Source organism: Topomyia yanbarensis, chromosome 2, assembly GCF_030247195.1.
Source record: "Topomyia yanbarensis strain Yona2022 chromosome 2, ASM3024719v1, whole genome shotgun sequence".
In the NCBI taxonomy this organism is placed as follows: Eukaryota; Metazoa; Arthropoda; class Insecta; order Diptera; family Culicidae; genus Topomyia; species Topomyia yanbarensis.
This window is the reverse complement of record NC_080671.1, coordinates 240,365,000-240,377,152: the sequence shown is the minus strand read 5'-3', so window position 1 is coordinate 240,377,152 and position 12,153 is coordinate 240,365,000. Positions and strand designations below refer to the sequence as shown.

The window sequence follows — 12,153 nt, the reverse complement described above, 5'->3', positions numbered from 1 at the left end:
TTTGTTTGCATTTGGCAGTAGGCCTTTTTCAAATGTTTGGCTAGAAATTCCTTGCTTCTTCAATGAATCATGTAGAAGACAAGCATATACTCAAAAAATTCTGCACATTACGTTTATGTGAAAACATATAGTTTTTATCCATAATACTTTTCACGTAAAAATTATGAGATTCGCACATAGCTACCCACCATTACTATCTGATTATGATTAAATGATGAATCACGTAGTTATGATGTGAGTAAATAATATTTTGAACAGGATTATCAATTTAATTTCATAGATCTTACAGATAGAAAGTAACTGGATATATGTTAACATTTATATGAAGAATTATTAAATGTTGAGGATTTTTATTTACAATTAGAATTTCACGAAGTAATTTGAAACGCATAAATTTAAAAGCAAATTATTTATTTCTAATATATGGAATAACTAGCGAAGATTATTTTTGTGGATCCAGTAAATGCCCAATCAGTTATCTCCATGAGAAATGTTCTAGAGGAGGCTTCATAGTTTTTACTTCATAGGTGGTTTATAGTGGAAATGCTGGCTGATTCGTGTAGGTAGTTAGCAAACATACAAATTGCCCTGACAGTCTTCTCGTTTATGTTGCTAGGACCGGGATTTCTGGCAACGAGATATGGCTCGTATCGCTACAGTTCCTGCTGAATCCAGTTCGACACCCTCTGCTATTTTGCTATTTTGAGTCGCAACTGATACCTGCTTTCCTGCGAGAACTTCCACTTCATCATCGCCATCATCCGGTAATAACACAAACTAGTTAGTTAATGTCCTTGAACCAAAAATCTATGAGAACACTCACCATCACTGTATATTTCACTTAAGCAGTATAGCGAATTTTGCAGTAACATTTTAAGCGGAATGTCCAATAGCTCGAATCGCCTTAAATATTTACTAGGTTGCTTTTTTCGGCAGTAGCTGGTAGATTGACTCCAACAGTCTACGAACAAGACGGTGTTTTACCTGAAAATGAGGAAAAGATTACGTTTTCAACTGAACCCATTTGCAGCTTACGGGCCATTTGGTGGGGGGAGGGCAGTGGAGAAATCTTAATCTGCTTTATAACATAAGTGTCATTTCAGGGTATGCACTAAATTATTGTTCGAAACTGGGAGTCCACCAATGATGCCAAAAGACTACGATATGGCCCTGCCTATTTGTGATTATTGAATTGTTTTTTTTTCTGACATTCTAAAATCTTAAATGCGCTAATTTTGTGTACTACGATTATTTAGAGATGTTTTCGGATATATATATATATATATATATATATATATATATATATATATATATATATATATATATATATATATATATATATATATATATATATATATATATATATATATATATATATATATATATATATATATATATATATATATATATATATATATATATATATATGCAGATCTGGCATCCTTTTAGTATTCCCCACAGGAAATTCATCGAAATGGTGTAAACATACGGGGAAACAAGGCAAGATAGGTATTCAGAATATGGGGTTAAATGAGCAGCTTGCACTATTTTTGATTTTTTCAATAGTTAGAGGTACCAAATCATCGCGGCAATCGGCAGTAACGAATTGGGGATAAAAAAGGAAGCATCCTATCATATAAGATTCAAAAGACGGCTCTACCTACTCTGTTGGCCGTTCCGCCACGGAATATAATCGCCCAGACCCAGTGCTGGCAATGCTCAGTTTAGTCCATCAGTTAAAAAACTCTCTGCAGGTGGTTTGCATTTCCCCCACGTATGAGCTGGCAATTCAGAAGGGGGAAGTAGCTGCCAAAATACCAAAGTTTCGTCCGGAAATCAAACTTCCTTACGCCGTTCGCGGTGAGGAGATCGTCAAAGGGGCGAGCTGACTAATCATATCATCATCGGAACACCCGGCAAGCTTATGGACTGGGGTAAAAAGTTCAGGACGTACGACCTAGAAGTTTTCCCTTTTTGTACTGGACGAGACGGGTTTTGTGGTCGCTGTTCTTCTTGGCCACCTACGAGCGTGAGGTGATGGAGTTCGCCGAGTACATCGTACCCAATCCGATCGTCATTCGGCTGGCGCGGGAGCAAGAATCACTCGATAACATCAAACAGTACTACGTCAAGTGCCGCAACCAGGACGAGAAATTGTGAGATTACCGTCGGACAAACGATCATTTTCTGTCATATGATGTATAGGACAGTTGTAAACTCCAAGTAAACTTACTTTCGAAACTGTTAATCGATCGAAACAGCTACGCAAACGGCCGGTTGGTTGGCCGGCAGGATGTCCCAAGATGGTCACTCGGTAGCGGTACTGTCCGGTGATCAAACGGTGGAACAACGGTTGGACGCTCTGGATCGATTCCGAAATGGACTAGAGAAGGTACAGATTATAACGAATGTTTTGTCCAGGGGTAAGTTCCGCCACTTGATTCTGGTTACAGCACCAGGTTAAAGAGAGATTCTTTCGCCTTAGGTATCGAAGTCGAACAGGTGACCATTGTCGTCAACTTCGACATGCCGATGGATCAGCAGGGACGAGCCGATTGCGAAACGTATCTACATCGAATTAGACGTACCGGTAGATTCGGTAAGTGTGACTCATTCTTGTTATCCTATAGATTGTACTTCTTTCCGCTTCTTTAACAGAACGGAATCACCATCATCCTAGTGGACAGTGATCGAAGCATGATAATTTGCAGATCAATCGAAAAACATTTCCGGAAAAAGATTCAGTTGCTAGTCGCGGAGATCTCGGACGAAATTGAAAAGATCGGATCGTAAAGTGTTTTCGACCAGCTGCTGGTGAACGGCGTAGGAGCTTTTTTGGGTCATACTTGTTTCGATTCTGAATTTATAATTTTATTTAGCTCTACCCAGTTCTATCCCAACAATTGAAAAGGGCCTAACTGCAAAATGTAGCAAATTGAATTTTCATGTTTTCCATTAACAAATATCTACCCGAGCATGTACACAACGCATCAGTTGATTATGAAGAATTTTGGTAGCGATTTTACAATTTTTTAAAAGGGCCTAATTGATTTTTATGACCAAACTGATTATGAATGGATCTAACTGATTGGAAAGTGTCTAACTAGCAATATAGTCTTTTCCATAATTTACATACAGGGCCAATTTGATTTTATGATGTTCAGTGGGGTCAATCTGACCATCAAATTAGAATTGAGTTAATTCGTCTAACTTTCGGTGTAATATCAGACTTGAACAGCATTTTTTGTGTGAGGTATACAAGTAGTAGAAATATGCGCAATCAAAAGAAATAAAATAGTATCGATTTTCCAAATAGGATTATAATAAATCTGACCTTTGACAATTTTCTCAATGTTTACGTTTTGCAGATAAGCCCTTTTTAAATGTTTGGTAGAGTTGGTTTCCTTACGTTCTATGCTACTTACGACTTAATAAATTTTTTGCTTGAATTTATTCATTAATTTATTTACCAATTTAATTATTCATTGGTGTATTAATTGCTCTATGTATTTATTTATTATTCATTTATATTTTATCAGTGTAGATGTAGTCTCACAATCCTTTCTGAGTATTTAGGTTAAATTTCCCTTAACCCATTATGACCCAGCGAATGAAATTTCATACGCAAAAACAACACATTTCTGGATCATACTTGTTATACAATAAAGGCGTGTTCGAGTTTCTGGTCGTCTGTGAACGTTAATTAATAATCTTTACTTTATAATGTGTATGCTCAATAATCCTTTTTTATAAAATTCGATTGTGTTTTCGAATGTAAAAGTTTACCAAATTTCAAACCAAAATATGAACAACACATATTATTAAATTTCTCTTTCAAATCACTGATTCTTGTTTCGGATTGAGAACGAATGGCCATGAGAAGTGTGAAAGATGTGACTCAGTGCGAAAAAATGGAAGAAATTGGTGAAACAATTGCGAAAATTCTCCTGGTATTTCATGGTATGAAATTTCATACGCTAGACTGAACCGATATCTTTTTTCCTAAGGCAAAATTATTTCCTCTTTAGGACCCGGAGGGAACTCACAACATTCTCGCTGATTTCAACGTTGAATCAGTGCATTCAAGGCTAACAAATGCTTAATACGTTGCAAATCATGCCTGGTTCTAACCAGAATATTTTTTATGGAAACTCTCGTAAGAAAATGTTCTTTTTCTTAAAATTATTACAAAGTTTGAGGGAAAGATGGTTTGATGCAACGAACCAACAAGACGGCAGGTTAGAGGAGAGAAGTGTTTAAATCATTCAAAAAAGCTGCTAAATGAATTTTCTCGCAAGGTTCAAGAGGGCCCACGAAGCGGATTAGCGGGTCTGACAGCGCAAAATTTAAAAAAAATCAGATTTTTATTTTTGCATATTTTGGATCCCTAAGATAAGAAAAATATGCCCAAGAAAGGATTTACTCGAATTCAACTTGGTTCGACTGCTAGAGCCCATCAAACTACCAACTATCAAGTTTCATATGAGGGTGACAAAATCGGGGGCTGATAAAATCGGGTCTTTAGTGTATGTAATATTTAATGTTTCAAGGGTTTTCTTCCATATAATTCCACTATGTTTTGCAAAACATAGTGGAATTAAATGGAAGAAACCTTTGAAACATTACGTACATTCCACTAAGACCTCCGTTCGCATATATTGTAATATTTAACATTTAATATTTTATATTTAATATTTATTACTGAATATTTAACGTTTGATATTTAATATATAAAATATAATATTCAATGTTTAATATTCATATTCAATGCGTGATATTTAGTATTTAATGATCAATGTTTTATATTTGATATACAATACTCAATGATTATGAATGCACTACTAGACACGTCACATAAATGCGCGCATCACATAGCAATGCTTGAGAACTTCGCGATAATACAAACCCGGTCGCAAACGTGATCATTCACGAATACCGGCACCCACCTTCTAGCATATAAATAGCAGCCAGGTAATTAAGTAAACGTGCTATAGCATATACGGTATTCTTGAAGTACAGCAGTTGTTGATCCGATTGGTTAACGATTCGTTTGACCTTCGGTTTCGTTAAGTGACCAATTTAGTTATATAATATAATCCAGTGATTTGGAATGACGATTCAGACCATGAAACACTTCCCCGAGATTCCTTAAACTTTTTCTCTAGCCTTTTCTAGTGTTTCATGCAATAATAATTACCACGAATTACTTATGGCAATAAATTTGAATTACGATTCTCACAATTGTTATACCAAAAATAGGTTTGTATCTGTACTGATTATTGGTAGCATTCGCTGAGACTTTTTAGTAGTAGCCATTGTTATCATAATCGATTTTTAACGTCACCCAAAGTTTAAAGCCTAGGGTTTAGTTCGACCTGAAACAGATTGGGTCGGAGTTGGTTGTTATATTTGAGCAGGAATCCATTCCAGATTCCGAAACGTGTTTCGAAAGGTAATTTCCCCGAGACTTGTATGCTTTTTAATGGTCACATGCCGATTTAGACTTACGATTCGGATAATTGCAATAAATTTGGTTTAACGAATTTCGATCATTTCCCTGGGTCTTCTGGAAACGGTAGAAGCAGCCAATTTAGATAGAAAATGGCCAGCCAATGATTTAAATTTCCGATTCCAGGAATTGTGCTGTCTAAATTGGTCAGACTGAACTTCGCTGAAACATCCGGAACCGTCACAAATAAGCATTATGATTAATCATGATCGAAACATGATTCACGCTGAGTACGTCACCAGGGTGGCCAGATAGAATTCCTTAATATCGGTAGGGTCACTGAAAGTTTATCGGTAGTTATCGGAAGGCCGGGTTGTTGTCCCAAAACGTAGTATTGACATAGAATTGTAAAATACTGACTACACAGATCTCAGACCAAATCCAACCCAAAAAATGAATGTTGAGTAGGATGTGTCCAAAATTAATAAAAATCGGTAGTTTTCGGTAGGAATAACAAAATATCGGTAGTTTTGCCTTGGTCGTCTGTGAATCGGTAGGGAAGACCAAAATCGGTAGGACTACCGATAAATCGGTAGGTCTGGCCACCCTGTACGTCACTTCCCTGATAGCTTCATGCACGGTTAAATAAAACAACCTGCAGCATAAGTTCTTTTAACTTACTTTTGAGTTGTGCCTCGCTTTCGCACTTATTAGTGTTGTCAAAAACAAAACGAGAGATTCGACTCAGTCGAGGTCTTCCGTGGAGGAAGGTACTTTTGAGTTGTTTGGGGTATACTCAAAATTAGGTAAATTCAACTTAAATTTGAGTATAAAAAACCTATCAATGAGTTGTAATTTTTGCCGTGGTTAAATGGAAACTACCTTCAACACGGTTTACCTAAAGTTCCCCCACGATATCACGAGATTGAGTCAAAGAAACTTAATTTTAGGTAGTTTTTCGTTTCCGTATGAATGGCAAATAGGTTTACAATTATCACCGATTACATACACATCAGTGATGAATTAATAAAATACACCATTTAAAACATTCAAATGACAGCAGAAATATAAAAAAGAAATAAACAAACAACAGCTGATGTCGTTTTTCAGTTATCAAAAGCGACATCTAACAGCAATCACACAGACTAGTTTTCGCAAGCAAATGTCAAAATTCCGCACGGAAGAAGTTAGGATAGGATCCGCCAGCTGGCTTCTTCTTAGACTAACAGCACCGGAGCGTGGGTAAAAGCGATTTGCTAACCGCCATCATAACACGACACCGCACTGGCGGTTCGTAAACAGGTTGGGAAATGGAAACTTATCGTTTCGGTTTATAGCAAGTGCGTATATTTGATAACTTCTTCCAACTGACGGCAACGTTGCTATTCGTAGAAAGGAAACAAAGCAAAGGAAAATGTAAAAAATAGGGTCTCGCGATGATTGAATTAAATAACACTTATTTAAAGTTTACTGAAATTACAACAGAATTATTGAAATTAAAAGTTTATTGTTGTTTTAATGAAAATATATTTTCAAACCTTGATTCACACCAATTATTTTGTCGTTTGATGCAATGAACAGTATTTGTTTGAATTCAATAACACATATTTATGATCATGCTGTATATTTACTGCGTGAAAGTAAAAATAAGTGCATCGAACCAACTTGGATTGAACTGGTAGATATAGCATTATGTCAAGCTGTCATGATGTGTCCCAGGATCATATTGATGGGTCAAATCAAAAAAACTAAAAATCTGCATAGAATGTATGAGGAAACACTGCGAACAAATGGAACTGTGGAAAGTAAGATTCAAAAAGAAAGGCAATGCGTGAATTTTTATTGTGCAAAAGTCTTTAATTCAGGTCCAATAGTAAGTGGAAGATAACGACCATAATGGTTTGCCACACACTCTGCAGCGCTTGGTTCAGAAAAGAATACCTAAAAAGAACTTGGACGGACACAGATCACACCTGTTACATCATCACCATCTAGTTTCAGGCGGTGGTTCATCATATTTTCGGGGGATAATATGATGTTGTGGTGTATAGTGAAATGTATGAACGTGAATGCACTACCATAATAATGTGTTGACTAAAAGCCATTTTTTTCATTGTACCAAAACAGTAGTTTAGCAATAATTTATACTACAGTCTAATATGACATTACAATACAAAATCAATAAATTTTAACCTTTCTCCATAAAATTTCAAAATTCACTAATTTTGTGAAAAAGCAGATGGCGGGGTTGGACGGTAGTACATTATAAAAATTGATATTTTAATACATTCAAACATTTCTTATATTGCTCATAGAAACAGTAACACGAAATGTTAATTAACTAATTTATTGTTGGACAATAAAATTGATTGTTGCAAGAAATTTTATTACAAATTTACTAGAAGAATTCCACGTCGAACAATGTAGAAATATTCTATGATTCAAGGATAATTACTTTTGTTAATTCGTTTCAATAGTTTTTGACTTACTCCGAGAATTTTATCCAAACTGTTGATACATGGATGTGGATTTGACGACCAATTTGGTAAGCAGCAAACGTCACGCTCAAAAATGTTCGAACGTTCGACTGTTTAATCTTCCTATGAATATGACCTGTGTCAGGCCATGATAAACGCCGGAGGATCCTTTGGCTCGGTCTATGCACAGACAAACAGACCTAACAGACTGATTTGAGAAGTACATCGACCATATTCAAAGGAGCACATCTGAACATTACATTACCTTATGCTACCTACTGTCGCTTCAGCTCATCGCATCGCAAAAAGCGATGCATTTAACAGGCGAAGCTCTAGTAGAATTTCAAATTGTTTGTGTTAAAAGTGTTTACCATATTAAACTCTGGTTAGGAATTTTGCACTACCCCGCAGGACCATTATTTGAAAGCAAGATTCCGTGTTGTAATTTGCCATACTGATAAATTGGAACCAAATTTATAATTTTAAACAGTATGTGATAATTTGATTCCATCTTTGGAATTACCGTATCGATGACAAAATGTTGGATTAAATTGATACACTGTATCAATTTGCCACAAATTCGTGTGTATCAATTTGCCCCAGGGTACGCACTTAATGTTTATTTCTTGAAGTAGATGTAGTTGTAGTTAGTATTTCATTTCCAGTGATACAACCGATTCTAATTGGAAATGGTTGTGTTATTGGCGCCGGAATACTACAAGTTAAGCTCAGCCGGAATGTTGGCTGGTTCTAATTTGCGTTCCGGCTTTAGTGACACATTTTAGTTATAATCGGTTTTATCAATGGAGCCGGAATATGGACTAAAACCAGCCAGAATTCCGGCTCATTTCCGATTGAACTTTACTGGGTGTACGAAAAGTCCGTATACCGATTACTAAAAGTCTGTTGGCCGATAGTAGCGCCGGCTAGCGGCTAGTTGTTGCTTGCTGATGTCCGGAGAAACTATTGTTGGCTTAGCGCAGTTCATAGCTGTCACGAAAGAGATGGCAATACTCCTTTTGTTCACGAGCACTAGATGTGTTTGGTGAATATTGGTTTGGAACTCCCCCTCAACGTGAATTTTGATAATTGACTTTTAAGCACAAAGCTCGGATCTATATTGGGAACGTGCCATTTGAGCCAACCACTACTGATTCCTGATTCTAGTTCTAAGTTAGACGAGATGTGATGACTATATCAACGTAATCAACCTCGTGTATGAACCTCGGAAAACAACGCAGTTTACTTCAGCAAGTTAATATCATTATTGAAGCCACGCATAAAATGCTACCACTTCATTATTTTTGTTTTACTGTATACTATTCTGCCCAAGTTGTACAGTAATGTTTCCATTTCGAGTGGGTACAGTCCAGCGTACCAAGTATTCCTGAATAAGCCCACTACTCTGCGATTCAAAATCGCCTTTGAAAATTCTTAAAACGCAGATATATTTACCCAACTATACTCTGCAATATTACCACAGATGACGGACATTTGGGCTAAAAATTTATGTAAAAATCTGTCTAAACATCTATTATCTGGGGTATAGCAGGATTCTCACATAGATTAAGGCGCAAATTTTCTCTCATGCGAATATATTTTACTGTAGTGTCCGAAGGACGTATGTCAGATGGCTTTCACATAATTTAGTAAAACCCAGCTTTCTCTGGCTTTTTATTATAGTATTGTCTCCTCTTCAAAGGCTTCGAAATACAAAAAACGAAAGTCTTCGAAACCAATCGTTCGTGAAAACTGGTTCCGCAAAACAATTGTTGAATGGTCGAAAAGCTTCATTCACCGTAATATCTAGGATGAGATCTTCTTCATTGCACTCCTGATTCGGAACCGTCGTAGTATGTGCTTTAGACAATAACTGCCGGGCAAACATTAGTTCATAGAATTCTATGAATTCTCATAATTATTATTACATAGAAAATTTTAACATATTTGAACAAAAAATGTCTTATTGAATTCAATTATACAATGTTTATTGCTTCAATCGGCAAAATTAATGGTACGAACATTTTTTGCATTCAAACAATAATTAACTTTTAATTTCAATAAACATTTCCAGTTCGAATAATGTTGAAATCATTTCAATAATATAATTTTTGGAAAAGAGAACGATATTTGTTACTGAAATGATTTTATTGAATTCAATAAATAAATGTATTTTCTTTCTAGCTATATTTTTTCACTGAATTAAATCCATATAATTAATTTTTTTTTTTAAAAAAATACTTTATTGCATGATTTCAAAAAAATGTAACGTAACTATAATAACAACTACCGGTGTGAAAACAGATTATTATTTTGGCAACCTATTTACCAACGACCGGTGCGAAAACGGGGGTTCAAATATATTATTATCGCTTAGCGTAATCAAAATACACACGCATTTGCTTACGCACCGGTGCTGATAGTCTTATATTTTACTAATCCCTGTTGAAAACGACATACCCCACTCGACCAATGTTGCCAAAATATATGTTTTGTTTCGGTCGTATATTTGTTCTGATTAAAATCTCGACAAACATATGATTACGGCCTAAAAGCCAACTGTCAAAATAATCTTTGAATGGAAATTCCGGACAAACCGTTACACGCCAATCCCAGATGTTGGTAGTAAACGAAAGAGAAAAGTTTTCTCTTTCAAAAACTGCTGTGAACTATGTTCGGCTAGTAACGGTTTGTCCGGAATTTCAATTCAAAGTGGATTTTGATAGTTGGCTTTTAGGCCGTAATCATATGTTTGTCGAGAAATATTCTATATTATGTACCAATTTCATGCTTCTGGAAAAATCAAAGATTTAGTCTTTATATCCGCATTTAAACGATCGTAACGTTTTTTTCTATCGAAATACAGAAAAACAAAATAATTTATATTCGTTGTTGGACATTATGAAAAATATCTTCATGCCTCTTCATTTTTGTAAGTTGCTTTCTGAGTCAAGCAACCTCTGTCACAAGAATAATCTCTGTTCGGATTTATTTTAAATATTCTAAAACTACTTTTCTGCAAGGTTTAATTTTTGTTTTGGAGCAATGTATAGGTTTGTTCCAGTACTACATGTGATCGTTTCGGAGAAAACAGCAGTAGAAAATACACGCTCCTATTTACACCGATGATCGATTCAGTTGAAAACCGAGGGGAACGTCACTTCAGAATAATTGTTATATTCCGTTCGATTTTGCATGAATTTTCATTTTTTCGGCAATTTTAGAAAATTTAAACAATTTTCTATCACACCGAGTATTGCTAAAATATTTGAAAAAAATTCAACAAATTTATCCAATCTCAATCCAATTTTGCTCGAATTCCGATCAATTTGATGTAACTGGCAACTGCATGCTCTATTTTCGAAACTTTCAATAATTCTGGCAACAAAATTTATGTTTCTGTTTTGATTTGTTCCTGTAGTTATGCTGCTGGCATTGTTTTGTTTTGATTTTATCGAGCACTGAAACTGTCAAAACGAGAAATTCGAGCAATTCAATCTATTTTTTGTGACACATTTCAAACTATCCTCGGCCATTCCAAACCATTATCAAGTAATGACGGAAATTCGAATCCATTTTGATCTAACCAATACCAATTTTTATAAATCTAATCAGAATTTTAAATTATAAGTTTATTTCATCAACAAATCACGGCGTGTCGTTCCCCTCGTTGAAAACTGTAAAATTCAACTGTATCGATAATACCAAAGGAAGAACAAGAAGCGACTTCCGGGATAACTTTCTCCCTGTTTGCTCAGTACTTCCAATTTACTCGGTACTGGAACAAAGACAATTTTTACATGAAGTTCAAAATATTGTCATACTTACGCTACACAGCCTGTTGATTTCGAAAAGCGGCATTTTTGCATTATTCCGCACACAGAACAGAATCCACGATAACCGCGCTACCGGATCTCTCGGGAACAGAAAACAAAAAAATCAACACAGTTAACAATCGTCGTTTTATGTTTGATATCACAATATGACAACACTTCCAAGCAGCCCTTTAGTACTTTTAGTTTCCAAGCCGAAGGTTTGCCTATGTCACTTTCATCCAATCACGAGCTGGTTCAGAATCAATGTGGTTGATACTAAGGTGTGGCAATGCTATTGCTCTCTCGCTCAATCTCTGTAAAGCACGTGGACAGCAGATATATGGAAAATATATGGAGTTGAACATTATTACGTAATAAATTTACAGAAATTGAGCGAGAGAGCAATACAGCA

At 35.7% G+C, this 12,153-nt stretch overlaps 1 protein-coding gene and 1 long non-coding RNA gene across 3 annotated transcripts; one reads left to right on the top strand and one right to left on the bottom strand.

Annotated features, from left to right (window-relative positions):
• Positions 1-438: 438 nt before the first annotated feature.
• On the bottom strand, positions 439-11,973 carry LOC131682987 (uncharacterized). Of its 2 annotated transcripts, none has more exons than XR_009304302.1 (3): positions 11,755-11,973; positions 824-984; positions 439-743 (listed from the first exon to the last, which is right to left on the bottom strand). It is a non-coding gene; the product is annotated as an uncharacterized LOC131682987 (long non-coding RNA). The 2 variants fall into 2 exon arrangements; XR_009304303.1 differs by lacking the exon at positions 11,755-11,973 and adding an exon at positions 1,036-1,170.
• LOC131682981 (DEAD-box helicase Dbp80-like) lies at positions 2,292-3,369 on the top strand. Its single transcript, XM_058964811.1, has 3 exons — positions 2,292-2,423; positions 2,486-2,599; positions 2,659-3,369. Exons 1-3 carry the CDS (start codon positions 2,294-2,296, stop codon positions 2,688-2,690), a joined length of 276 nt encoding a protein of 91 aa, XP_058820794.1. The 5' UTR covers positions 2,292-2,293; the 3' UTR covers positions 2,691-3,369.
• Positions 11,974-12,153: the final 180 nt, after the last annotated feature.